The sequence below is a fragment of the Ammospiza caudacuta genome, chromosome 7 (genome assembly GCF_027887145.1).
Source record: "Ammospiza caudacuta isolate bAmmCau1 chromosome 7, bAmmCau1.pri, whole genome shotgun sequence".
NCBI classification, from domain to species: domain Eukaryota; kingdom Metazoa; phylum Chordata; class Aves; order Passeriformes; family Passerellidae; genus Ammospiza; species Ammospiza caudacuta.
In genome coordinates this window covers 18,775,193-18,800,645 of record NC_080599.1, presented here as the reverse complement: position 1 = coordinate 18,800,645, position 25,453 = coordinate 18,775,193, and the positions used below count along the sequence as shown (strand labels likewise).

At 59.1% G+C, this 25,453-nt stretch overlaps 2 protein-coding genes across 5 annotated transcripts in view; one reads left to right on the top strand and one right to left on the bottom strand.

Annotated features, from left to right (window-relative positions):
* Positions 1 to 263: 263 nt before the first annotated feature.
* On the top strand, positions 264 to 7,793 carry PRKAB2 (protein kinase AMP-activated non-catalytic subunit beta 2). Of its 3 annotated transcripts, none has more exons than XM_058808767.1 (8): positions 264 to 313; positions 2,882 to 3,052; positions 3,232 to 3,398; positions 4,245 to 4,338; positions 4,911 to 5,025; positions 6,189 to 6,322; positions 6,588 to 6,656; positions 6,991 to 7,793. In XM_058808767.1, exons 2-8 carry the CDS (start codon positions 2,897 to 2,899, stop codon positions 7,066 to 7,068), a joined length of 813 nt encoding a protein of 270 aa, XP_058664750.1. In that variant the 5' UTR covers positions 264 to 313; positions 2,882 to 2,896; the 3' UTR covers positions 7,069 to 7,793. The 3 variants fall into 3 exon arrangements, with proteins under 3 accessions (XP_058664750.1, XP_058664747.1, XP_058664748.1); XM_058808764.1 differs by having other exon boundaries at positions 4,911 to 5,031; XM_058808765.1 differs by lacking the exon at positions 264 to 313 and adding an exon at positions 1,746 to 1,969 and having other exon boundaries at positions 4,911 to 5,031.
* A 295-nt stretch (positions 7,794 to 8,088) lies between these two features.
* LOC131560117 (myomegalin) overlaps positions 8,089 to 25,453 on the bottom strand; it is a 36,248-nt gene continuing 18,883 nt past the window's right edge. For both annotated transcript variants that reach the window (XM_058808783.1, XM_058808782.1), the window contains 31 exons: positions 25,158 to 25,271; positions 24,812 to 24,949; positions 24,351 to 24,530; positions 23,929 to 24,123; positions 23,512 to 23,661; positions 22,458 to 22,536; positions 21,850 to 21,938; positions 21,564 to 21,680; positions 21,016 to 21,153; positions 20,596 to 20,708; positions 19,848 to 19,975; positions 15,494 to 15,582; positions 15,250 to 15,398; positions 14,833 to 15,148; positions 14,574 to 14,742; positions 14,350 to 14,466; positions 13,797 to 14,271; positions 12,987 to 13,222; positions 12,713 to 12,764; positions 12,225 to 12,439; positions 11,872 to 12,066; positions 11,129 to 11,335; positions 10,851 to 10,976; positions 10,632 to 10,751; positions 10,365 to 10,542; positions 10,159 to 10,283; positions 9,847 to 9,948; positions 9,165 to 9,721; positions 8,955 to 9,093; positions 8,807 to 8,853; positions 8,089 to 8,618 (listed from right to left, as the gene is read on the bottom strand). In XM_058808783.1, the coding sequence (XP_058664766.1) occupies positions 8,586 to 8,618; positions 8,807 to 8,853; positions 8,955 to 9,093; positions 9,165 to 9,721; positions 9,847 to 9,948; positions 10,159 to 10,283; positions 10,365 to 10,542; positions 10,632 to 10,751; positions 10,851 to 10,976; positions 11,129 to 11,335; positions 11,872 to 12,066; positions 12,225 to 12,439; positions 12,713 to 12,764; positions 12,987 to 13,222; positions 13,797 to 14,271; positions 14,350 to 14,466; positions 14,574 to 14,742; positions 14,833 to 15,148; positions 15,250 to 15,398; positions 15,494 to 15,582; positions 19,848 to 19,975; positions 20,596 to 20,708; positions 21,016 to 21,153; positions 21,564 to 21,680; positions 21,850 to 21,938; positions 22,458 to 22,536; positions 23,512 to 23,661; positions 23,929 to 24,123; positions 24,351 to 24,530; positions 24,812 to 24,949; positions 25,158 to 25,271 (5,088 nt within the window). In that variant the 3' untranslated portion in view covers positions 8,089 to 8,585. The remainder of the gene's footprint in view (positions 8,619 to 8,806; positions 8,854 to 8,954; positions 9,094 to 9,164; positions 9,722 to 9,846; positions 9,949 to 10,158; positions 10,284 to 10,364; positions 10,543 to 10,631; positions 10,752 to 10,850; positions 10,977 to 11,128; positions 11,336 to 11,871; positions 12,067 to 12,224; positions 12,440 to 12,712; positions 12,765 to 12,986; positions 13,223 to 13,796; positions 14,272 to 14,349; positions 14,467 to 14,573; positions 14,743 to 14,832; positions 15,149 to 15,249; positions 15,399 to 15,493; positions 15,583 to 19,847; positions 19,976 to 20,595; positions 20,709 to 21,015; positions 21,154 to 21,563; positions 21,681 to 21,849; positions 21,939 to 22,457; positions 22,537 to 23,511; positions 23,662 to 23,928; positions 24,124 to 24,350; positions 24,531 to 24,811; positions 24,950 to 25,157; positions 25,272 to 25,453) is intronic.

Below are 25,453 nucleotides of genomic sequence, written 5' to 3'. Positions count from 1 at the left end.
CTGCGCCGTGGGGACCGGACAGCACAGTGCCTGGCTGCGTCAGTTTGAGGTCCATCCTGGGGGCCCTGCCCGCAGCAGACATGGCCGCCGGCGGCTGAGGCGGCGCGACCCCCGCCCCGCGCGCCCCGGCCAGCGGCGGGCCGGCCGCCCGCAGCAAACATGGCGGGTGCCCGGCGGCGGGGCCGCGGGTCGGGGGCGGGGCGCGGCCGCGGAGCGCGGCGGGGGCGGGTCAGAGCGCCCCGCAGCGGCCGGCGGGGGGTGGCGCCATCTTGGACGGAGGCGGAGAGCGGGGCGGCGGCGGCGGCAGCGGCAGGTGGGGTCGGGCCGGGCCCGGGCCCGGGGACGGTGGGGCGGGTGTCGCGGGTGGGTGTGAGGGTGGCGGCTCCCCGGGCGCCGCTGCGGGAGGCGGTGGGCGAGGCGTGGCTGCGCGTCCCCGCGGTGTAGCGGTGTCCCGGACCCCGCAGCGGGCGGACCCCGTGTGGCAGCCCCTCGGGAGGGCCCGGCCCTGCCGGTGTGTCCCGCTCCTCCCCCGGGCCTCGGCAGACCCGCGGCTGCCCGTGGGCCGAGCCCGCCGTGACAGCCCCGCCACCGCCCCCGCCGAGCACAGCCCCAGCCCCAGCCCTGCCTGCTTGGAGGGAGATTTTCCGCCCCCGCTTTCCCAGCTCATCCCCTTCACCTTACGGCGAGCTCCGGTCTCAGCTCTGGTTCTCGTCTCCGAGAGAGGGAGAGTCCGGGCGGATCCGGCTTCCCCGGGTGGTGTCAGCCCGGCGAGATGCAGGACCCCATCCCTCCCTCAGAGCCCCCGGGAATGAATGCCTGCCGGTGCTCCCGGACAGACCCCATCCCTCCCTCAGAGCCCCCGGGAATGAATGCCTGCCGGTGCTCCCGGACAGACCCCATCCCATCCCTCCTGCAGACCCCCTTCGGGCTGCCTGCCCGTGCTTCCCAGGGCGATCTCTGGCCGGGTGGGAGAGGCAGCAAGCGTGGCACATCCCGCGGAGGGCAATGGGTGTAATTCTCATGTCGTTTTCCACATGAGAAGCTGGGAATGGCAGGGGCTTGCTGCCAGACTGGGATGTGCCGTGGAGGTTTGCTGGGGCTGTGGTGTGGGCAGCATTTCCATCCTTGACTTGGGTGTACCTGTGTCACGCCATCTCCCAGTGCTACAAGGGCTGGCCTGGATGCAGGAGGGTTTGAGCTGTAAAAGTTAACTCAGCAAAGGCAGGTTTTGCAGGCTGTGCACAAAGACCTGTCCTGGCACAGGCTGGGTGCCTGTGTGCGTGATGCAGGGGATGCAGGTGGCACACGCCAGACAGGAACCTGGGATAAACATCAGGGATTGTTTGGAGAGCGTGGCCTGTAAGGGACAGAGGGACTGGAATCCTTTTGGAGAAGAGAAAGGGAAGCTTCCCACCTGTTAACACCTGCACATATCTCCCAGGTGTGTCCTGCTACAAGGGAAGTTGAGCCTTTTCCACCTTCCTCCCTGTAGATGAGAAGTAAGGGAGCCTCAGTGGAGATCCTGGAGAGGAAACTCCTCAGCAGCAAGTTTGGTGGTACAGGGGCAGTTTTTGTGAGGAGCTGTCTGAGCCTCTGCAGAGCAGAGGGGGAAGATGTCAGAGCAAGAGGTGTACCTCATTTGACCTGGATCTTCAGGTGTACTTGATCTGCACGGAGAGGGGTGAGGGTATGGCTTAGCTGCCCACTTGAGCTGCCTTTTAGCTCTCAGGATTTAAGAAATAGTAATTGCCCCATAATGTTCCAAATCCTGGCTTTGGCTGGCAGCCTCGCTTGGCACCCTTCATATAACTTGATCTTTTAAACAAACCTCCAAATGTCACAAGTGAGCACATGAAGCAAGGCTGGCTGTCCCCTTGCTTGCTCTGCAGATCCCACAGTAAGCTGAAAGCTGCAAAATAAACCTGGAAGTGGGCAAAAACCCCAGTCCATCTCAGCTCCTGGAAAGAGGGTAAGGCCTGAAGAGTCCTGTGTAGCTTGCAGTCGCTTTGTTGTTTATCCTTAAAGGTGTGTGGTTGTTCATGGCTTGGTCAGTTCTGTTTAGCTTTCTCTGGGCTGGGTGAGATTGGGTGTGGGGGCCATCTCCAGCTGCAGAGGGACACTGAGGTGGCCAGGGCTGCCCTTCCCTCACCGTGTCCCTGCAGAGAGCCGGGCAGGTGCTGGCTAGGTGACAGCAAATGGTCCGGCTCGCTGTGCTGTGCTGTGCTGCAGCTGGCACGGTGGCTTGCCTGGTGAATCATGAGTGCTGCTGAGAGCTGAGTTTTTTGCAGACACCACAGCATTAGCCCTGCTCCTTGGACAAGCTCCAGCCTGGGCGATTCCATTTGGACACTTTAAATGCTCCCCGTCGCCTTTGCAGGGACAAGGCTCTGCTCTTCTGCCTGCGAGCTCTCCGAGACTTGTTGGGGACTGTAAAACAGCTGCTACTTTCACTCCCTGGATGTTTTCTTGCTGGGTTGTCTGTAGAGTCTGACTGCAGGACTGTGAAAGAGGCTCTGTTAACGCCAGGCAGTTGATTTGACAATAAAGGTTGGCTTTATTTTTCACATCAGCTCTACTCTGTTGGCTGCCAAGAGCTGGTGTGGGACACGGGTGAAGTTGTATTGGTTTTGGAGTCTTAATAATTACCAACTTAACTAGAGTGATGGTTTTATTAAGGATGTGGCTATAATTAGGTCAAGCTGTTTGTTTGTTGCATTCCCATTCAGCTCCCAAACTTGGTAGTGGAAATGAACTCGGGGCCTTTTTTAGGGTTGCCGTTCATCTCCGCTGGCAAAGCGCATTTGGGAGACGGCTCTTTTGCTCCTCTCCTTGCTGCCAAGGCCGTGGGCAAAGGCAGAGTGTTGTTGTTGTGTCCCTGCAGGGCTGCTGAAGGGCCATGGGGAACACCACGAGCGAGCGGGTGTCCGGGGAGCGCCATGGCTCCAAGTCCCAGCGCTCCGATGGCTCCGGCTCCTCCCACCCCGCCAAGGAGCACAAGATCATGGTGGGCAGCACCGACGACCCCAGCGTCTTCAGCTCCCACGACTCCAAGGTAGGGGCTGCCTGCTGCCTTCCCTGCCTGCCCTCCGGGCACACTGCCTGTGTGGGGCTGTGCTTCCAGCCATGCCTGGGGGCCTGGAGGAGCGCTGTGGTGCTCCTGTGTGTGGCTGGTAGAGGGCAGCTGTGTGGATGTGTTCATTCGGTCACATCTCTCTGGTTTTCTTTGCCCAGATTGCTGGGGACAAGGAGTTTGTGTCGTGGCAGCCAGATCTGGAGGAGTCAGTGAAGCCATCCCAACAGGCTCGTCCAACTGTCATACGCTGGGCTGATGGAGGCAAGGAGGTCTTCATCTCCGGATCCTTCAACAACTGGAGCACCAAGATCCCGCTCATCAAGAGGTAGCCAGGCCCTCAAGTCATTTACTCTATGTTCGTGTCTGCTCCAGAGCAGAGAGCATTTTCCTTTGCTCTCTTGGCTTTTCTCTGTTCACTCAAGCTGTGGGTCTGAGGCAAATACACAGTCAGCTGCATCCCTGCGTGGTGCTGCAGGGACAGTGGGAAGTTGTGAAACAGGGACAGGACAGGATGGGCCACTTTGCATGCCCAGCTGGATGTCACACGGCAGCCAGTGCTGGCAGCAGAACCCTGCCCAGGTATGCAGCAGCCCTCTGGAAGCTGTCAGCTCTTCCCTTGGCTGCAGCATTACCCCATGCCTTGTTGTATGGCTGCCAGTGGGTGTTAGTTGTTTGTCCCTCACGTATCTCCCTGCCCTAATGATGTTCTCACTGTTCCACAGCACATCTGTGACTTACATGGAAGCTCATGTAGGACTCTAGCAATTAATCTGGAATGAGTTTATCTCAATTTCAGATTTGGTAAACAGAGCTGTCCCACTTGCTCCTGTTCTACTGTGCCAGCACAGGGCAGGAGCTTTGCCCACGTGTTCTTCTTAGCCTGTCTTGCACAGGGTGTCTGTCACATCCACTTTCTCAGGGCATGGAAGGGCAGGACTGGCACTTGCAGCTGGGCTGCCAGGGGTTTGAGCCCTGGAATGCTCAAAGGAGCATTGGAATGCTCATGCCTGTCGTGGCCATGCCTTGGGTCACTCATGATGAGCAAGCCTGACCCTGCATGAAGGTGTTGGGGTAGAGGGGCTGGCAGTGCTGGATCCTGGGGCCCCATGGAAGAGCAGCGTTCAGAGCATCAACAGGCTGATGCCTTTGCACATCTGTTCTCTCTGCACAGCCACAATGACTTTGTTGCTATCCTGGACCTTCCAGAAGGAGAGCACCAGTACAAATTTTTTGTGGATGGCCAGTGGGTTCATGATCCATCTGAGGTAATGCTCCAAGCTTTATCCCTTCATATCTTGGCTTCTTCAGGGAACTAGACAGGATGTAATGCAGCAGAGGGGGAGCAGGGAGAGCAGAGACTGTCTCCTGAAACAAAAGGCACACCTCCATCCCCTGAGTCATTTCAGAGGCTGGTTCTTCTGGACATATTCATGATTTATGGAGAAGCATTGGGAAAGGCAGGGAAATGCCAGAAGGCCCTCAAGTCTCTCTGAGAATTGGCAATGAGAAGATGGGCCATGAGGTCAGCACTCACTTACAGGTTCTCTTCCGGACTGAATCATGGGGGAGCAGCATGGGAAGGACAACACAGCTACCCATGGGCATGTAGCAGGATGGAGGATGGAAATAGGAGGTGATGTAGGAGCCTGTGATAAAGGAAAATCCTCCCAGGGTAAACAGCAGAGGTCTACAAGTGTAGGGCAGAGTTTACACCAGCCTCCTGTGCTCGGAGGTAGTGCTGCAGCAAAGACAGCTTGGGCTGGGAGGATCTAGGAAGCACTGAATGTGCCTCAGCTGGAGCTGAACACAGGGAGATTCTCACTCCAGTTCTTTCCAGCCTGTGGTTACCAGCCAGATGGGCACAATAAACAACCTCATCCACGTCAAGAAGTCTGACTTTGAGGTGTTTGATGCGTTGAAGGTGGATTCCCTGGAAAGCTCCGAAACCTCAGGTCGGGGTGAGTTTTGTGGCATTAGAGCTTTGCATGTGCTCTTTCCCACCTCCTCTGCTCTGAGACTCGCTGCCCTGGGCGCACAGACCCCTGGGCAGAGGTGTGAGCCTTCACTGGGGTGAGCAGTGTTGGGCAGTGTGCCCTCCTCAGCCCACAGCTGAGGCCTCATCCCTCTGGAGGGGCTGTGTTGGTGTAACTTGTTCTGTGCTAGCACCACCCCAGAGCAGAGCTGCTGCAGTGCGTGGCTGAGGGAGCCATTTTGGACTGGTAAATGCCAGGGACATCAGCCCTTTCTGTCTGGTCAACTGTAAGTCATCTGATCCAGGGTACAAGCTAGGTGATAGCAGGATCCAGTTTATTTTCAGCAGCTACTCTTGGTTTTCATGCCAAGGTAATTTGTACCAGTGCTAGCACATTGCTAGCACTGTGTGCTTGTGTTACAGCAGCAGGTTAGGTTACCACCCAGGCGCTGGTGGTGCTGGCTCAGTGTGAAATGCTGGCAGGAAGCTCAGTGGTGTGTGTGTCCCTGGTTCAGCGCCAGCTCAGCTCCATGTCCTTTCCCAGCCCAGGCAAGAGATGCTGTACTGGAGAGAAGCCAGCAAGCAGCAGCAGCCCAAGGAGATGGAGCCCTTCTGGGGGCTGCTGTTCCCAAAGGTTCAGATCAGATGTGGCCAGTCCAGCTTTCAGTGCCCACGAGCTCCCGAGGTCCCTCCCATGTTTGGAACAGCTGCTCAGTGTAGAGTTGCTGTTTGCCTTCCCTGGAGCTCCTCATCAGGCAGCACCTAGAGCAGCCTGCTCCCTGTGCCCCTGCTGCTGAGGGCACAGCTCTGGAGCATGCCAGCTGCTTCCTGCAGGGAGAGGGACGTGGCTGAGCTGAGATCTGTGCTTGAGGGGTCTTGTGATAGGTAACATGGGGTGCCTGTGTTGTGTCAGTGCATGCACCAGCTTACAGCCCTGCTTGGAATTGCCATGGGCTTGCCCAGCTGCTTTTTGTGCCGTGGAAAGTCTGACCTGTTGCTATAGAATAGATCCCTGCCATGGCTTGTGGAGGATGTTTGTGCTTGAAAGGCCTTGCTGAGTCCTTCTCACCTTCTTAGGAGCTGCTCTGTGCTCGTCCATCCTGCTCCAGTCATTTCATGTCTCTGCCTTTGTCTTGTCTCTAGATTTATCCAGCTCCCCACCGGGACCTTACGGCCAGGAGATGTACGTGTACCGGCCCGAGGAGCGCTTCAAATCGCCGCCCATCCTCCCGCCCCACCTCCTCCAGGTCATCCTCAACAAGGACACCAACATCTCGGTGTGTACCAGCTACTGCCCACTCACAGAGCCACACTGGGTCACAAAGGGAGTCCTGTCTGCAGGGAGCCTGGGCTGCCCTTGGCATTTCCTAGGAAAAGTGTCACTTTTCCCATTGGCCTCTGGTGCTTAGCTGAGCTATGTGCCTGTTCAGAACAGCCAAAGGTGGTGGCAGCTCAGGCTGCCTGAGACAGCAGCTCCCTGTGCTGGCAGGGGCAGGGGGATCAGGGCTCTGCTGTGCCCCTGTGACACTCCTCTCCTCCTAGTGTGACCCAGCCCTGCTGCCCGAGCCCAACCACGTCATGCTCAATCACCTCTACGCGCTCTCCATCAAGGTAAGCACAGCTCCCACCAGGCTGCAGGTGAGAAGCTGCTGTGGCTCCCAGGAGCCTGCAGCACCTGCAGGGAGCAGAACCTGCTCAGCTGGGGGTGCATATGGGAGCTGGCTGCCTGGTGAGGGTGGCACACACAGGGACAGAGGGTGTGACCTGACAATTCCCTTCAGCTGCCTCCTTGCAGCGTGGGGGAGCTGAGCATGTATCAGACCCTGCCCTAGCTCTGCCCCGCTGCCCTGCTGTGCATTGGACTGGGGACAGCAGGGACAGGCTGGGGCAGCTCCCTGAGCCCCAGGGGTGCCCTGGCCCCCCGTGCTGACGCTGTCTCCCCCAGGATGGCGTGATGGTGCTCAGTGCCACACACCGCTACAAGAAGAAGTACGTCACCACGCTGCTGTACAAGCCCATCTGAGCCAGGCCTCACACGCTCCCCACGCAGGACACCAAACGCCGCTTGTCTGCACACACTGGCCACGGGACTGTGTGACACCTGGCCACTGGCTCCAGCCTCCAACCTGGCAGGGACACGGGCCCCGGCAACAAGCTCAGGGCCACTGTGGCCTGTGACGCTGTCCCATCCTACCGGCGTGGTTCAGCCCTTGGTTTCCACCCACCTGCAGCTTCCCTTGGCTTCTGTGAGTCTCTGGGACCACTTTGCTGCTCACCAGAACAGCCCTTCCTCACTCCCAGCAGAAAAGGGCTTCACCCTGCCTGTCTTCTCCAGCCTGTGAGGGCCTCAAGGTGGTCCTGGCACTGCACCCAGTCCAGGCTCCAGGAACGCATCCTGTTCTTCTGACGGTTGTGCTGCTGCCCTGGTGCTGAATCTCCAAGGCCACCTTGTCTGCTAGGGGCTCTGTGACACTCCAGCCTGACACCTGCCCCCTGTTCCACAGCCCTGGCTGTGGGGCTGCCCCCCAGGTTTTTTGAACCTCTGCGAGGTTCAGCGTCGAGCCAGCATGATGGACAGCATAGCTGGACACAGCCACTTACCTGCTGCTGTGAGAGCACCATCAAGGACTGCAACGCCCTGTGCCCAGCATCAGCTGCTTCTGTGGGACAGGGCTGACTTTGTCACAGCCAGAGGGGCACTGGCACATGCCCTGGGAAGAGCAGAGGCGGGCAGGCACTCCAGGACCCCGGCTGCACCGCCTGCTGCCGCAGCAGCGCCATGGGACAGGGGGTTCTCTATTTATTACAGTATTTATTGTTCTCGGTGCTGCTTGCCTGGTATTGGAGGGGGGTCCAGAAGAGCAGGAAAGGGAGCACACAGTGCAGCACAGAGCTGCCCTTGGGTGGTTAGGGTAGGGCACAGAGCCACCCCCTGGGGACAGCCTTTGGCACCTTGTGCTGCGGGTGGTTTGGGGAGGGGGAGCACGGCTGCAGACAGGCATGCCAGAAACACCACAACCCAAAGGAAACCTTTATTGGGGACTCTTCAGCCACTGAACAGAATATGGCATTTCTTACATCTTCCTCCTGCGCTGGGGCCCCGACACGGGCCGAGTCCCCAGAGCGCATTTCCACTAGCTCTGTCTATATACATATACATACATACATCCACAAGCAGGGACAGGGACTCATCGGTGTACAGAGGGGACCAGGTCCCAGGGCAAGGTGTGCTCATCATGGGGGGCGCTGTGTCACCCCAGTCTGAGCACAGAGGGTGGAAGGGAGCAAGTACTGAGGCATGGGCCAGACAAAGGCCAAGCCAGCAGCTGCTGCTGCCATGCCAAGCAAAGGCTGGTGGAGGGCATGCAACCACCACAGCAGCCCAAACCCACTAACTGCGTAGCTCTGGACACCCCAGACCACTTTCACTCCAGCCCTCAGAGCAGCAGGGATGGGATCCACTCCAGCCCTCTGGCACAGCTCAGCTCAGCAGCCAGTGGGCTCTTCCCTGCTGGCCATTGCTCCTTGCCCTGCACGGGCTCACGCAACAGGCAGGGCCTGCTGGGCCTTCACCTGGCAAGAGACAAGACATGGCAATGAGGAAGAGCACTGCTGTGCCCTGGGGACATGGACATGCTGGCTGAGGACAGACAAGAATGTGTTCCCCCCATGCTTCACCCAGCTAGCCCTCAGCACTCTAGGACAGCCACCGGGGGTGTGTGCCATCTGTGTCCATCCCCAGGGCATCAGAGCAAACTCACCTCCAGGTTTGTCCTGGCCTTGCGCAGCACGCTGTGGGTCCTGGTCACTGCAGGAGAGAGAGATGGGGTCAGTGAGGTCCCTGTGCCACAGAACCACATGGGGCACGTGGGGAGCAGGCCAGCTTGGCTGTGCCACCCGAGCACGTACGCTGGCTGACGATGAACTGCTCCATGCTGTCCTTGAGCTGGGCTGTGCAGCGCAGCCGCCTGGCCGTGCTCTGCAGAGCATCCTCCCTCTCGGAGAGCCGGGCCCGCAGCGCCGCGATCTCGCCCTGGAGCACCTGTTCCTGGGACAGGGCCGGGGGATGAGCTCTGAGCACCGGCCCCAGTGCCCCGCCGGCCCCCAGCCCCTGCTCACCTTGCCCTGGTGCTGGGCAGCGCTCACGGGCAGCACGGTGCTCCAGAAGGCAGCGAGGAGGGACACGCACTCCTCCAGGATGCCGTGCAGAGTGCTGGCGCTGCCCCACAGATGCCCCTGCCCCGTGCCCGTCCATCCCTGCGGGAGAAGGGTGCGGGAGCAGCTGCTGCCGGGACACCCCCATCCCGCCGCAGCCGGGTGCTCAGCCCGGCACAGCTGGGCAGCATTCCCTGGCCTGGAGGCTCCCTGCCTCCAGCTGCCCCTGCAGCCCTCGGGGCTGCTTGTGGGCTCGGGAGCCATGTAATGCTCTGAGGTGCACCGAGGGTCTAGCCCCCAGCTGCTGCCTGCCCCGTCCTGCCCACGCTTTACCTCCTTTGCCGGGAGCGGGCAGTTGGGCAGGCCGAGTGCTGGCCGTGTGAGACACATCAGCTCCCGGGCCAGGGCCTTTCCCTGCACCATGTGCTGCTCCAGGGCTCGGTACGTGTCCAGGCGCCCGACGACATGAGCCCCCGTCAGTCCCTCGCTCTTCCTCAGCAGCACGTCTGCCCCGCGGGGCTCTGTGGAGCAAGCTGGGTTAGGAGAGGAGCACTGCCCGCTCCCCTGGTGACCCCCCTGTCCCGTCCCGGGCACTCGACTCTGCTCTGAGCTCTCCAGGCTTGCTCAGCAGTTCAGCAGAACCCACCGTCCATCCGCCGGAGCACCGACGTGCCGGAGGGCAGCGGGGACAGGAGGGGAGCTGCTGAGTTAGTGCCAACATCGCGCACTGGAGGAGATGGGAAGCAGCCTGGAACAAGAAACATCTGAGCCCCTGTAGATAGATGTGGCTCCGTGCCTGGGGCTGCTGGGGTCCTGCCCTCCCTCTCTGCTGCCAGCAGGGCCACTGTGTCCAACCTGCTGCCCCAGGAGAAGTGTCTGGGAGCACCCAGGGGTTGCAGAGGGGCCAGGCACCCCAAGGGCAGGGGCTGGGCAGGGATAGCGTGCGTGGGTCCCATACCTGCTCGTGTCTCAGCAGAGGGGCCCGGGAGGCTCTCATAGACGTGCAGCTCCGCACGCAGGGTCTGCAGGAGCAGGCGCTGCTCCTCACTCTGCTGCTGCAGGAGCGTCACCGAGTGCTGCAGCCTGCAGAGGTGACACGTGGGTCCCGTGCCAGCCACCCCTCCCAGTCCCGTGGCCCCAGGGCCACAGTGCCCCAAACCTTACCTGTTGTTGTCCTCCTGCAGAGAGCGCCGCTCGTCACGGAGCTGCCGGACGCTCTCTTGGCACTCGGAGAGCTCCTCCGCCAGCCTCCGCTGCTTGCCACGCCTCTGGCCCAGCTCGGCCTCGGCCTCCCGTGCCCGGGAGCAGGCAGCCACCAGAGTCTCCTGCACCCGTGCCAGCTCTGGGGACAGAGAGCACGGAGGTGTCACTACCGCCCCACTGAGGCAGGGCCCTCCGGGGCTCAGCCCCAGGATGCTGGCCCGGCCCTACCTTGGGAGAGGTGGTCCCGTTGGAGGCGCAGGGTCCGGTTTTCCTCGTGCAGAGCCTGGTTCTCCCTGCTCAGCTGCAGCCCCAGCTCCGGTGTCTGGCCATAGGCATCACTGGGCAGTCCTGCGGAGGGAGCAGTGCTGGGTGTCTGTCCCGGTGCCCCGCTGTGCAGGGGTGAGCAGAGGGCTGTGCACGGGCCCGGCCCGCGGCCCCAGCCCGTACCGCTGCCCTTGCCGGCCAGGCGGCGCTCCAGCTGCTCCCGGAGCCGGTCGTTGGTGCAGATGGACTCCTCCAGGCGCTGGCGCAGGTTGCGGATCTCCACCAGGTGTTCCTCCAGCAGGTCTGCCCCTGCCACAGCCAGGGACACAGCTCAGGGCAGGAAGGGCTGTGCCGGCCCCTCTCCACAGCAGAGCCCTGTCCCGCAGCTGTTGTGGTGCCGGATCTCCTCCCTGCACCCCACAGGCGGGGGGATGCCCTGTGCTCTCCACCATGGACCATACCTGTCAGCTTCTGCCCACAGGGGTACCCCGGGGGCAGGGCCCCATAGAGCAGCTGGCCGGCCGGGGGCACTTCCCAGAGGCCGCGGGGGAGCTCAGCCGGGCCCTGCAGGGCTCCGTGCTGGCAGAACGATGCTGGGGCTTTGCTGCCCTCTCCAAAGGGGCCCAGTGGCACTGTGGGCTTTGCTGGTGCCATGGGCAGTGTCACACCTGCACACACAGGACAGCGGGGAGGAGGAGAAGGACAATGAGCAGGTAGGAAGAAGGGGGCAATGAACTCCCTCATCTGCTTTCCCCTCCCTTGTTGCTCTGCTCAACAGTGCACTCCAGTGTCCCCATCACTGACCTCCCATCCCAACCAAACCTATTCCCCCTGAGGAGCAGGGGCTCTCCCAGCACTTGATGATTACATGACACAAGTTTGAGGGTCTCAGCGCCACTCCTACACAGCACCTCACCAAATCAGCCTTTTCCTAGAAGGCCTGGAATGTGCCAGTGTCTACACCTAGGGCTAATGCTGTCTTGGGATGGGCCTCTCCAACCCACCAGGTCCTCTCTACATGAAAGCCACATATTCCCACTGTCCCCAGCCAGAGCAGTGGCACCCAACCTCAAAGCCATAGCCCTGAGAAGAAGGAGGAGATCCAGGGCAGGACATGCAGGTCAGAGAGGGTGGGGATGATGTGTCACAGCACAGCATGCAGGGCAGGCAGGAGCAAACCCAAGCCACGAGGCAGTGTGCTCACTTTCTCCAAGCTGCCTCCGGAGCACCTGCAGTTCCTGCTGTGCCTCAGCCAGGGAGCAGACAGAATTGCCACAGCAGCCCAGGAGCGCCGGGGCCGCAGGAGGAGGGGGCCCGGCAGGGAGGAAGGGGGACAGCCCGGGGGCCAGGGCAGGCAGGGGGGCACTAACGGGCTGGGACAAGGAGCCAAAGTGAAGGCCTAGAGACAGGAGAGACATGGAGAGAGAGAGGTGTCACAGGGGCTCTGGCTCAGCCTGGCAGAGACCCCTCCTCCCTGGTGCTCTGGGGACCCTGGCACAGCCCGAGAAGCCAAGTCCCTGTGTCCAGAGGTGCTGCAGCTGTGGCCCCTGGTGGTACCTGTGTGTTGGGCAGGCTCCTCGTGGCACTGGCTGTACTCGCTGGCTGCATCCCCATCGGAGCAGGGCTCCAGCCCCTCGGAGGTGAAGGATGAGCTGCTGGCAGAGTGGGATGACTCCGAGGGTGGGCAGCTGCTACCTGGGGACTCAGAGCGCTCCTGCAGCTTCACCTCCAGGCTCTCAATCACCTTCTCCTTCTGGAGCTCCTGGCTGAGCCTGTGGAGACGGCCCATCACCAGGTCTGAGCTCCATCCCACAGCCCTTTCCTACGTCATCCCCCATGTGCTGTGTCCCAGTAGTGATGCACGGCTGCTCAGAGATACAGAGTGCCCACGGGGCTCGCCATCCCCAGAGCAGAGCAGCCCCACCCAGGACATCCACCTGGGACAGAGACCCCGAGGGCACCCTAGACTCCCACCCCAAGAGCAGTGATAACCTCAGGGTGCCCATGCCAACACATCCCACAAAGCCTTCCTTGGGAACAGGTACCTCTGTGCCAGGAGTTTGTGACTGGTTTTATCCTCCCCGTCTTGTCGATCTCCTGAGAAATCAAGGCCAGAGAAGAGCCAGTCAGTGTCTCCATGCCCCAGGATGCTGGTCCCACACAGAGCCATAGCAGGACAGGACAGCCCAAACCAAAGCAGGTATCCCACACAGCACATGATGTGAGAGCGCCTCCTGCTCTTCACCCATCAAAGCATCCCTTCCTGACCCACCACAAGCTCACCACACCCAGCCCCACTGCCCCCCTAGAGGTGCTTACTGATGCCCAGCTTGTCGCTGAGCCTCTCAGCCAGGTTCCTGCCCTGGGCCAGCTGCTCCCTGAAGCCCTGGCCCAGGTAGTAGTCGATGTCAGTGCCCCGGAGGAGGTCCTCGAAGGAGCGCAGGGCGTCCCGCAGGTGCTGGGCCAGGCCGCGGCTCTGCCCACGGCCCTCCCGCAGCACCTGCCGCAGGTGGGACAGCTCCCGAGCCTGGGCCTGGATCAGGGAGTTGTATTTCCTAGGAGAGATGGGCAAGCTGGGTGTTCACAGGGCAGCCAGGCCCGCTGGGAACACAGCAGGGATGAAGTGCCATGGTGTGGAGACCCTGGGGGGGCATTCCCTGGTCTAGGGAGACACAAGAAGCTTCCCTCATAAAGCTGTTAGACCCCATTGGCTCCTTCCCCTGTTCCTATGTCTGTTCCTGTGTTCCTGAGCCACTCCTTCCCTATTCCCTGACTGTCCCTCACCTTTGTAGTGCCCCAAGACCAGAGTCAGCCCCCAGGACCCTGTAGAGAAAAAGTGAAACCCTCTGGGTGTGGGTGCTGGGACCTGAACATCTCGCTGAATAAAACATCTGTGGATATTATGCAAAGGTCCTTTTTGCTTCCTTATCCTGGACTATGCTAGCAATAATTCAGACTGCTACACCATGGAGGGAATCTGTGCATCATCCACGGCTGGGACCCTGCCCCAGCACACAAACACGCCAGGAACCTGCCTGCAGGCAAACCAAGCAACAGGGAGCCACCAGCCTCGGGCAGCTCCTGGAAATCGCTGTATCTCCCCATGTGCTCCAGCCCCCAGGGCCATACCCGGGCCAAGTGGCAGAGTGCAGCTCCTTGGGCAGGGCGGCTCCGTGCTTGGCCGCGGGCAGCTGTGCCTCGAGCAGGGTGACGCGGTGCACCAGGCTCTGCAGGTCGCGGTGTGCCCGCAGCGCGGGTGGGCACAGCGCGCCGTGCCCGTCCGACTGCCAGCCCTCGTCCTCGTCCGTCAGGCTGTGCGCTGGGGACGCCAGGGCCTTGGGGGCCGCCAGGGGCCGCTCAGCACTCGAGGTGTAGCCGCTGGTGACGGAGATGGAGCGGGCACGGCGCTGCAGGCTCTGGATCACCTTGTTGGCATTGAGCAGCTGGGCCTTGAGGTCCTGGATGTGCTGGTGCAGGGCCTCCACATCCTCCAGGGCCATGGTTTTCTGCGCAGTTTTGCCCACTCTGGACATCCCTGGCTGGCACGGGGACCCCAGCTCCTCACCCAGGCTGGTCTCACTGAACACATCTGGCTCCTCGCACTCTGCAGAGGGCACAGCGTGTCACTCCTCTGTGCCAGGGGGCAGAGCACAGGGATCCCCGGAGCCCTGGCTCTCCTTACCTGGGCTGGTGGTCTCGTCACGGTCAGCCTCGGTCTCACTGCGCCCACAGGTCTCGTAGCCCAGGTCCTGGAAGTCCACCTGCACTTGCTTGCTGAGCTGCTGTGCCTGAGGTTCACCTGCTGGGCAGCGCCATCAGCTCAGGGCCCCCGGGCAGGATTCACCACCCCTGCCCCATGCACAGGGCTCAGAGCACGCCCCCACCCCACCCTGGCCTTTCACTCACGGAGCAGGACGTGGTATTTCTCCAGCTGCTCAGCTTGTGCCCGCACCGTGGCCTCCGATGCAGCGAGCTTGTCCTGCAGCTCCTGGCACTGCCTTTGTTCCTGTGCCGCCTGGGAGCGCAGCTCTGCGCCCAGCCCGGGCCAGCCCCCGCCGGGAACCGAGCCCTCCGCCTGCCGGAGGGGAGACGGACTGTCAGCTCCGCATTTCACCCTCATCCCCAGCTCCATGCTCATCTCCACCCCGGTTCCCTGCGCACTTACGTGGCTCCCGTCCCCTCCGCCGAGGCTGCCAGGGCAGGGTCTCTTGGCCATGTCCCCCTGGGCTCGGGTCTCCAGCGCGGGGCGCTTGGTGGGCACCGCTCCCCTCTCTGCCGGGAGCCCCGGGCAGTCCCCGCTGCCTCCGCCCGGGCGGTCCCCGAGGGCCCCGCGGCTCTTCCGCGGCAGCCGCCGGGGCTCGGGGGCCAGAGCGCTGCCCAGCCCCGGCTCCTCCTGCTCCCCGCTCTCCAGCAGCGACGTGGCCTCACCCATCCGCTCCTTCAGCTCCGCGTTTTCCAGGCACAAGCTCAGCATCGCCTTCCTGGGGGCACAAGGCACGGTAAAGGACGGGCAGAGGCCGGGGTGATGCAGGGTGTCCCCTCCGGCCACTGCCCCCCCGGCTGCAGAGCCCAGAGCTCTTGCCTGATGTGGGACACAGAGGAGAAGCCGGCTTCCTCCAGCTGCGCCTTCAGCTCCCGCAGCTCCTGCTCAGCCCGCAGCTCCCGCTCGGGCACGGTGGGCGCTGTGCTCCGTTCGGTGCCCCCATTGTCCTTGCGGGCCCGGGGGTTGCTCTAGAGGCACAAAGGGTGACAGGGACGCGGTTTGGCGGTGGCGCGATGCCCGGCTCCGCCACCCCCGCTCCCGGCGTGGCGCTGCCCCGACTCACCTGCTGGGGTGCCAAGCCTCGGGCTGCCTCCTCCTTCATGCTGTCCGTGAAGTTGGTGCTGCCATCGGTGTGTGAACCTGCGGCCTGACCTGGGGACAGCACAGCACACGGGGCGCTCAGAGCAGCGGCGCTGGCAGCGCTGTCTCTGTCCCCTCCTCCCGCGGGTACCCACGGTCACTGCGGGCAGCCCCGGGCCGGTGCCTGCTCTCACACACACCCGGTGCTGGGCCGAGCTTCCCCTGCTGTCCCTGGGGGCTGCCACCCCCTCCCCGCACACTGCACCCTGTTCTGGCCCAGAGTGAGGGACGGGACAGCCCCGGGGATGGGAGCACAGCAATGGCTCCTGCCCCATCCGCACCTTGTGCTTGCTGCCCTGACAGACAGACAGACAGACAGACACACCACCCACCCTGCAGCCACTCCACACGCCACAGCAGCAGCAGCAGCAGCACAGGCTTGGGCAGGGAGCCCCGCTGGACTGCCCAGCCCGGGGGAAGGACTGGGTTGCACACCCCACATCCCCTGCCCAGGAGCAGCCACGCTGCCCTCAGTGCCCAAGCCGTGCTGCCAGGCATGGCCTGGGGCTCCCTGCAAGCCCTGTGCTGGCTTGGCAGAGCTAAAGGGACACTTGTGTCCCTACATGTGCACAGAGAGCTTGGGCAGAGCTGGGGTCACGCTCTTCTGCTTGCACACAGCTCTGCTCCTGTGCCCTTGGTGCCAAGCCTGGGTGAGGACTCAAGCCCCTTGTCTGGGCAGCTGGGACACGGCTGTATCCCCAATCGCTGTCACAGACATCTTTTATGAAAAATCCTTTCCTTAGGATTTTCCTCCTGAGAAGCTGACAGGCCTCAGGAACAAAATGTAAACATTGATTATCTGCTGCTGTGGAATGCAACAGGTGCATCTGTGATTGGTCCCATGTGGTTGTTTCTAATTAATGGCCAATCACAGCCCAGCTGGCTCAGACTCTCTGTCTGAGCCACAAGCTTTTGTGTTATCATTCTTTTTCTATTCTTGGCTTGCCTTCTGATGAAACCTTTTCTTCTATTCTTTTAGTATAGTTTTAATATAATATATATCATAAAATAATCAATCAAGCCTTCTGAAACAGGGAGTCAGATCCTCGTCTCTTCCCTCATCCTCGGACCCCTGTGAACACGGTCACAAATCTCTCCTCTCCCCAGGGGAGAGATATTTAGACAGGGCCCAAGACTGTCCCCTAGAGCTGTGCAGGGCCAGGTTCCACAGCTGCCTGTGCACCAAAGGAGAGGTAACTGCTTTGCCTGTGGCCAAATCCATCAACTCTGGAGCTGCCAGGCAAGGCAGAACACAGAGCAGGGGAGACAGAGAGATGCTGTCAGGAGAGATGCCAAGCATCCCTGCTGAAGGAGAAGCCAGCAGGGATGCATGTGGCTCTCAGGAAGAATAACCTAGCAGCACCCAGGAAGGTGCCTTGCAGTAGGGCAGGCGTTTGCACTGTGCTCATAGCTGGGGACACGCTCAGGAGAACCCTGTGTGCCACGAGGCTGCAAAAACGTGGGGGCACCCCACTGCTGAACCTGGCTAGACACCACCCTGCACGGTGGAGCCTGTCCAGGGAAGCAGCCGTGTCCCAGGGAGCAGGGACAGCCATCACTGCCACACAAGGACAGCCATCACTACCCCAGCGAGCAGGGACAGCCATCACTGTCCCAGGGAGCAGGGACAGCCACCACTGCCACACAAGGACAGCCATCACTGTCCCAGGGAGCAGGGACAGCCATCACTGCCACACAAGGACAGCCATCACTGTCCCAGGGAGCAGGGACAGCCACACAAGAAATGCGGTTCTGGGAGCGAACGGCTCGGCGGCAGCAGCAGCGCAGGGAAGCAGCAGCTCCTGTAGGCGGCACTCGGCACAGCCAGAGCTCAGCCAGGAGCCCCAGGGACAGAACCAGAACGTGCCGGCGGCTGAAGCAGCCGGGGCGGCAGCAGTGCCTGCCTGGGGGTCCGGAACGGTGAGGGGATCAGACCGTCGGCCACAGACTTTGCTGGGGGCTGAGGGCCACCACAAGGCTCTCTTTGGGTCGCCGTGGCCGAGGGACCACAGTAGGGTCATACAGCTGCTCTGAGAACCAGCCCTTGTGCCAGGACACAGCATCCTTCTCACCACTGCCCACAGCTCCACACGGCTCCCCGTGCTCCCGGGCTGAGTAAAAGGGAGCGCAATTCTCAAGGAAAAAGGACCCCAAACCCAACTAAAAGCAAGGGGCAGAGCAGGGAGCCGGCTGAGGAGCAGAGATGTGTGCACACAGGGCAGCTTGCCCTGGATGATCACCATGTGCTTGAGCCCCCACCACAGCAGGAGCACATCAGGCTGCTCAGCTCTGTGTGCCACCAGCACAGGAGACAAGAGATGCGGCCACAGCTCTGCTTTCCCACACACCCCTCAGGCTCTCAGCCCAGCCTGAAAGCACAGAGGATTAGTTACATGCTTGCAAATTGTACACGGGACACAAGGGGCTGCACAGGAGCCTTCACACTGCTGGGGACAAGGGATAGGAAGCAAGGTCCTCAGGGAAGTTCAGGAGGAAGGAATGACGTCCACAAAGAGACAGCACAAAGCACTGCACAGTTTGACAGAGGGTGAGCTCAGGCAGGGAATGCTCAGCCAGGACTATCAGAGATAAGAGGGAGCCTTAAAGAAGAGGCCAGAAAAGCTGGGGGGCACGAGCCTAGGATAACACTGCCCCTAAGGAGCACTGATGCCAACAGCAAAACAGACACAGGGGAGAAGGGAGGTGCCTGAGCACCAGCCAAGACTTCTCTCAGGCCGTGCCAATGAGTCTGGGCTGGGCCCTGGGCTCCATGGCACCCAAGGGACCAGCTGGGCATCAGTGCCAGGATGGCAGGGGGACAATGGAAAGGTAAGAACAGGGACACAAAGGCTTCTACAAAGTGAGAAGCAAAAGGATGAAGAGAAGATGGTGCTACAGGAGAAGTGAGAAGAAGGGAATGAGATGAAACAAAGAAAGGAAAAGCTAACCAAGTCCAGAGCTGCCCAGCAGCTGCCAGCTGTGTCCCTTCGAGCCACAGGGGAAGTGCTGCAGTCACAGTGGGACAGTGCTGCCCTGCTGGGTGCCAAGGGGAGCTCTGCTGCCTCCCAGCCCCGGGGGCACAGGGAGGAGAAGCCCCCAGGGCAGCACAAGGCACAGGTGGTGCCAGCTGAAGCAGTTGCAGGGAGCCATGCAGCAGAGCAGTCTCAGTGCAGGTGTGCAGCCCAGCACCACAGAGCTCTTCTGCTCTGCCTGCCCCTAGCTCAGCCTCCCCAGCAAGCACAAACAGATGCTCAGAGCTGCAAAATTTGCTCCTGCCATCCTGAGAAGTGAGTACAAGACAGCAGATCCACAGCCCACTGTGCATGGGAAGACCTGATGCTTGCAGGGTTGTTGCTACTGTTTTTCAGCTTTCACACCAGCCCCCACATTCCCAGAGAAGGTGGAAGAGGACCTGGACAAGGAATGCAGAGGTGCCAAGGGAGACAGACACCTCAGAAATAGGGTCCATGGCCCAAGGGGCACGTGGAGCATGTAAGGGATATGTACATGTTTGAGTAAGGGAGCAGACCCAGCCCAGACCCTGGGAGCAGGGACAGGTCTCAGTCCCCCCAAACCATCTGTCTAAAAGAAGAGGAAACTCTCCTATGAAGGCACTCACAAGTTAGGTTGAAACTACTTACAATTAGGAAAAAAAAGCCAGTCAGTAAAATCATGAACACTGGAGTAGGATTTGGTTTAAGCATAAACTGAATTGCTGGTTCTACACTCAAGTCTTGTGTAAAAGGCCCAGACAAGTGTCCCCAGGTCTTGAATTCTCATCTCTGGAACACATTTCTCCAGATACACTGTCTCCCTTTGGGCCAGCCACCATCAACCCAAGGGGTGGGTGTCACTGGGTAAGAAAAATGGTGAGGGAATACAAAAACTCACACTCATGCACTTGGGAGATGATAGAAAACATCTGGTGTTTCCTTCAGAGATAGGGAATCTTTATTTGGCCCATGGTGGTTGCAAAAGAAGGGAGATAGAGGGGAATAACTAAAATGGAATGATTTGAATGTGCAAATACATCAGTGGCCACCAGGGTGGGTCAGACAGGAACGTACACGAGACACAGGCGGATTGCACTGATCGCCGTTTCCAAAGCAGCTCAAAAATAAAACAACAAAAGAAGCCCTGCACCAGTTCTATCGTACCACAGCAAGTACCACAGCTCAGTCAGTGACACAGGTTAGTGAACCGTTTCCGAGGCAGCAGGCGGGCCAGTGCTCAGAAGGCATGCTGGGGTACGACTGTCACACGCTCCTGTTCCCCACCTCCTATGGCGCCCTGCGTCTCCAGCCTGCTCAAACACTCCAAGCTTCTTCCAAGGGCTTCTTCCAGCTGTCCCCGCAGCTCGTGGACCCCTTCCAGCTCCACCTGCAGGGCGTGGTCTCTCGCAGCGCTGAGGGAAGAGGGTTAGGCCGGCTCCGCCCTCGGACACCGAGCCAGGCACAGCCCCGGGGCTCCCCGGCGGCTCAGTCACCTCCTGCCTCACCTCCAACCTCCCCGGAGCACAGCCACCCCCAAAAACGGTCCCAGCCCGCGGCAGGGGCCTGGAATCGCAGCTGTTCTGCAGTACTTTCCCAAGCACTCCACTTATGTGCTCCCTGGCTATCAGGTAGCTCAAATATCCCAGAGGCTGCAGCCCTGTGAAGGGCAGGGGATTAAATCAGGGGACAGGCCACTGCCTGGATAAACACCTAGAGGGATCCTTATCAACCCAACAGTTGGCTGAGAATTTGTCAGCAGTCTCTGAAAGGTGGCCAAGTGTGGGTGGGAAACTGAGCTGGGAAAAGATAAGTCAAGAACAGAGATGGAAATCTCATGGCAATGGGGGGAGTTTAGGGAGCCATTAAAGCCACACAGTGCAGCCTCTTCAAGGGAAAAAGGCAGCCTAAAACTTGGAGTCTCAAAGAGGCATTTGGCTGATCCTTTGCCTAGAGTCCCTCTAAAACTGAAAACTCTCAGACTTGCCTGCCCTGGCAGAGTAGGGCAGCACAGGGCCAAGGCAGCCTCACTTACCTGTCTGGGTGTGTGTGAAACTTCACCAGGCTGCCATAGAGCTGCCTCTCTGCCTGGAGAGCCTCATTTAAGCGATTCCTCTCTGCCACCAGCCCTTCCAGCATCAGTAACAACTGCTTGGAGAGAAGAGACAAGGTGCAGCTCTTAAACAGAGACAGAAACCAAAGGAGGTTATCTAGCTGTCACTGACAAACTGGGGGTTCCCTTTCCTCTCTTGCTTGTGTCCATGTCATCCCTGGACTCCCAAAAGCCTCTGCTCTTTGGACAAGGGCTAAAGAAAGCTGATCTTCTCCTCTGTATTCCCACAATCACACACAGCCAGCTTCCAAGAACAAGCACATCCTGGCTGAAAACAAAGCCTCATACCCGAGTGCCAGCAGAAACTCAAACACACCCAAGCCTGCCCCACTGGCACATTACCTGTTGCCTTCTGTTTCCAGCAGCCTCCTGTCCTTGGGACTCTGCCACAGCCACTTTCTCCCGAAGCACCAGCACTTCTTGTGTCAGCCTTTCCATGGCTGGAATTTCTTCAGGATCCACCAGCTGCATCTGCAGATCCTGAAACCCAACAAACAGCAGGAGAGCTCAGTGAGGAAGGGATCAGTAACAAAGACAGCTGCACCTTTGCAAACCTCCCTGGAATGCAACTGCCAGAAGTTTCCAGTGTTTGGAAAGATCCAGGTCTTCAAAGGAAAAAATACCAGAGCACTGAGAGTGGATTAGGCACAGACCAGAGTGCTCAGTAAGAACCAAGAGGGGTGCACTCTGATTAAAGGGCTTGAAACACCAAATAAGAACAGTCTGGGGGTTTGGGGCCTTCGCCTTCTGGCCAAAGGAACCTGAGAGCTGTAGGCAAACCAGCAGCAATAGCATCTGGTATAGCCAGCCACACTGCTCTGAGGATGTGGGGAACAAAGAGACTCCTCTGCAGCATTCTCAGGTGGAACTCCCCCAGCCCAGCATCTCACCTTGATGAGCTCCTCTTTCATCTGGATGGTTCTGGTCAAGGACTCAATATCTGAGGCCTGCACCTGCAGCTCCTCCTCCTGTGTGGCCAGGACAGACTGGAGAGCAGAGAGCTCCCGCTGCAGAGGGAAGAGAACTGCTGAGAGCCAACACCCCCCTGCAGGACACTGCCCCCCATTTCTCACTGGGGCACCCTCACAGGAGCAGGGTCCAAAACCTCCAGTGAGGGGCAGCCCTAAGGTCTCCCAAAAGCAAAGGAGATCAGCACAGGCTCCATCACAAGCTCACCCTGCTTTCCCTTTCCTTCTTTGCCATTAGCTCCAGCTCCTCTTTGGCATTGACAAGATCCTTCTCCAGCTCTGCTGCTGACATTGTAACTGCAAAGACAGCTTGGTTACTGCAGGAACACCGTGTGCCAGTTCAGACCTCAGGATCACACACAATAATCCCTCTCTGGCAAGACAGGGCCCTGGTGCTTGTGCTCCCTATCACACTGTTTCTCAGTAAATTATTGTCTTCCCTGCTTGGTCTTTAAACAGCAGCCAAAAGCAATGGCAACATCACAGGCCTGCTGTCCTACCCCTGGCAAAGTTCATGTGTCCTGGTCCCAAAACAGTTACACATTTGTCTCAGCTCAGCCTGAAACAAAGTCAAAAACTGTCCAGTGGGCAGCATCAGATCTTGAGCAGAAACTCCTCACCTCAAACCCAACAGCAGCTTTCTCTTTCCCTTACTCCCATCCTCAGACATCACCCAGAAGACAGGCAGAGCTTTATTTCAAAACTCTCTTGTTCAAAGTTCTCTACTCTTCCTCAGTTTTATGTAATCATGTTTCCCCCACAGCAGAAAGCCCTGGTCATATTTGGGGACCTCAAAAGATGCTGTCCCACACTCACCTCCCTCTGTCCTGCAGCTGCTGTCTTCTTGTGGGGATGCAGCAATGACTGTAGCTCCATAAGCTCTTTGCAGTATCTCCTGAAAACATAAAAGGTTTGCATTTTCATGGGGAACACACAGCTTCCCCAGAACTCCAGGACTGCAGCTGGTTGTTGTGCTGACACCTCTAAAATGTGAACAAACAATGAAGGGGATGTAGCCTGGCAGCAGGAACAAGTGAATTGCACCCAGAAGTTGTACTTGTGGGGAAGAGGGCACTGGCCTTGTTTTATTTGGCACTGGAAGCTGCTGGCATAAAGTGTCTTCACAGTAAAGATTAAACAGGTTTCATCAATTGCAGCAAGACCATCTTTCAACTGAGACTCATCTTTATCTCAGATGTGGCCCAAAGAGACCATGCAGGAAGGAAAACACGTCCCTGGAAGTCTCTAGAGCTGGGAATAGAAACCTGTTTACAGCTGCCTAAAAACATTCAACAAGTCAGCTCATCAGTAAACCATTAACAGCTGCTCAAGTGGGAGCCATGGCATATGCAGCCTTGGAGCTGTGCTCAGCCTCAAAGGGGGTTTTAGCAAAGCTGCTTTAAAAATACCAACTCCAATTGTGGAAGAGACAGCAAACAGCCAGCAGGCTCTGCCAAGAATTAGTGAGACCTAAATTTAGCTCTCTTGTCCCCTCCAGAATGTGACAATGTCAGGGAGGGGATTACAATACAGCAAGGCAGCCCAGCCCAAGGAAGGAGTGGGTCAATGCTACAAGGTCAAAGGGTGCATGTCTTTCATACTCTCATGTGCCCCAGGGATTCAATTACTGCTCCATCAAAACAAAAAGAGACACTGAGTGACAAAGGCTGGTGAAATCAAGATCAGAACACTCAGGCAGCATTCCTGCTCCTCAGTTTCTCCTTCTCCTATAGGAAGACTTTTTGTTAATTCCACTTTCATTTCTATCATTCTCTGTGGTGCTCTTCTCTCTCCTATGTCTTTCTGTGGCAATCAGCTCTTTCTGAAGCCCCAAGGCCACAGGCAGAGGAACACAGTGCATGATTCTTACTTGTATGGGTTGTTTGTCCTGCTTCAATGGCCTGGCACCAGCTGACTGGGTCCCAACAGGGTCCTTCCCCTTCCCCAACACGTGCTGGCGCAGCAGCTGTAGCTCACTGCTCCTTTCAGCCAAAGCCTGTGCCATCTTCTCTGCAGCCACCTGATTGAGGGGGGAAATCAGGGATGACTAGGGTTAGGGTCCTAGTCCCTCTTCTTCCTTGGAGACTAAGGGAAACCACCTCAATATTCATGTGTCACTGGAGGCTCCAAGTGCTCTGCAAACCAGCTCCTGGCCCCTCACACCCACTCCAGTGCAGCCCTCCCATCTCTGCTCTGTTCTCTCAGTCCACTCCAGGGCTTCTCTCCGCATAACAACAGTCAGTGGCACCCACCTCAGCCTCCCAGTGTGGCACTGCACCAAACTCACTCTGCTCTGCTGCTCCTTGGTGCTCAGAGCCTGCAGCAGCTCCCGAATTTCAGCATCGTGCTCCACGGTTTGCCGGTTGCGGTCACTGAGGAGATCCTGCAGCATCTTCTCCTTGTGCTGGAGGCGCAGGCACAGCTCCTCTGCCACCTCACTCTGCCCGGGGCCCAGCTTGCACAGCAGGGTTGCTGTAAGCTCCTGAGCAAGGGGGAGGAAAGGAGTGAGACTGGGAGTTGTTCAAGGACTCTCCAGCCTGGGTGTAGCTGAGGGAGCAGTGTCAGCAGGCACAGGTATGCTCAAGTGCCAGAAGCAGCCAGCCTTCAAACGCTGAGCACAGCTTCAGGTGAGGCAGCAGCAGCCTCTGCTTTGGCACCACTCTCTCTATGGACAAACTGAAGGCTCAGGAAGCCAAGCTAAGGCCTTACCTCCACTTCCTTGTTCCTGTCATGCAGGCAGGTCTGCAGCTGTTGGATGATCCCCTCCTGCTCCTTCTGCCTGCTGCCAGATTTGGCTTCAATTTCCTCTTTGAGCCAGCGGAGGTTTTGGCAGGTTGCTGAGACCTGCTCCAGTTCCAGAGTTTTGGCTTTCAGGAGGCTCTCCAGGCTCTGAGTACCACAAGAGAAGCAGCTCAAGCAGGGACACAAACTTAATGCTAAATTAAGCAAAACTGGAAATTCTCTACTGCTAGCAGAGTCACACAGATTCACCCATCTGCTCCAGGTGGCCTCTCTGCCCAGCCCAAACAAGAGTGCGCCAGGAACCTGCCCCACTACGAGGCCAGAGGAAGCCAAACACCTGCAGACACTGTCCCCAGAGCACTGACAGGAAGGTGTGTGTGACACCCTGTCCCCAGAGCCCTGCTGGGCTGTGCAGGCCCAGCACTCACATGGATGGTGGCCTCGTTGCTGCAGAGGACACTGCGCAGCCTGTCCAGGTCGCTGCCGTGCTCCCGCATGGACACGCGCAGCTGCTGCAGCTCCTGCTCCTTCTTCTCCAGGGCACAGAACTTCTCATCTACTGCTCTCTGGGTGACAGAGGGCATCATTCACAATGGGGGCATGGGGCTCTGCAGCCAACACCCTCTGTGTGTTGGACTTCAGCTCCCCCTGCCAGGGGGACGAGCCATGAAGAGCATGCAGAAGATATGGTCACCCCCGGTCAGCCTGGGCTGATGGTAACCCAAAGGCTGAGCCTCAGGGACAGCTGAAACACTGCCTGCAACATGTGCTCACCTCCAGAGCAGCATCCCTGTCGCTGACACGCTGCTGCAGCTTCTCCAACATGGCATTCATGGCTGCAGGGCTCTTCTCCAAGCTTTGCTGGCATTGCAGAAGCTCCCTGGACTCCTAGAGATCAGACACACACCCCCTAGTACAACTGACAGTACAGAAACCTCCCCCATCCCAAGGGCAGCACACAGGGATAACTTCCTCCACCCAATGCTTGCTCTAGCCTCCACATTGAAGGGTGGCAGTCCCAGCACCTGGGGATGGCTGACTAGCCCTGCCAGGGCTCACCAGGCATTGCT

Excerpts from the sequence above, each read along its gene's own strand:
- PRKAB2 (XM_058808764.1), top strand. The coding sequence starts at position 2,897 with ATGGGGAACACCACGAGCGAGCGGGTGTCCGGGGAGCGCCATGGCTCC. Across the intron at positions 4,339-4,910 it reads GGGTTCATGATCCATCTGAG|CCTGTGGTTACCAGCCAGAT; the intron begins GTAATGCTCCAA and ends AGTTCTTTCCAG. Across the intron at positions 6,323-6,587 it reads ACAAGGACACCAACATCTCG|TGTGACCCAGCCCTGCTGCC; the intron begins GTGTGTACCAGC and ends CTCTCCTCCTAG.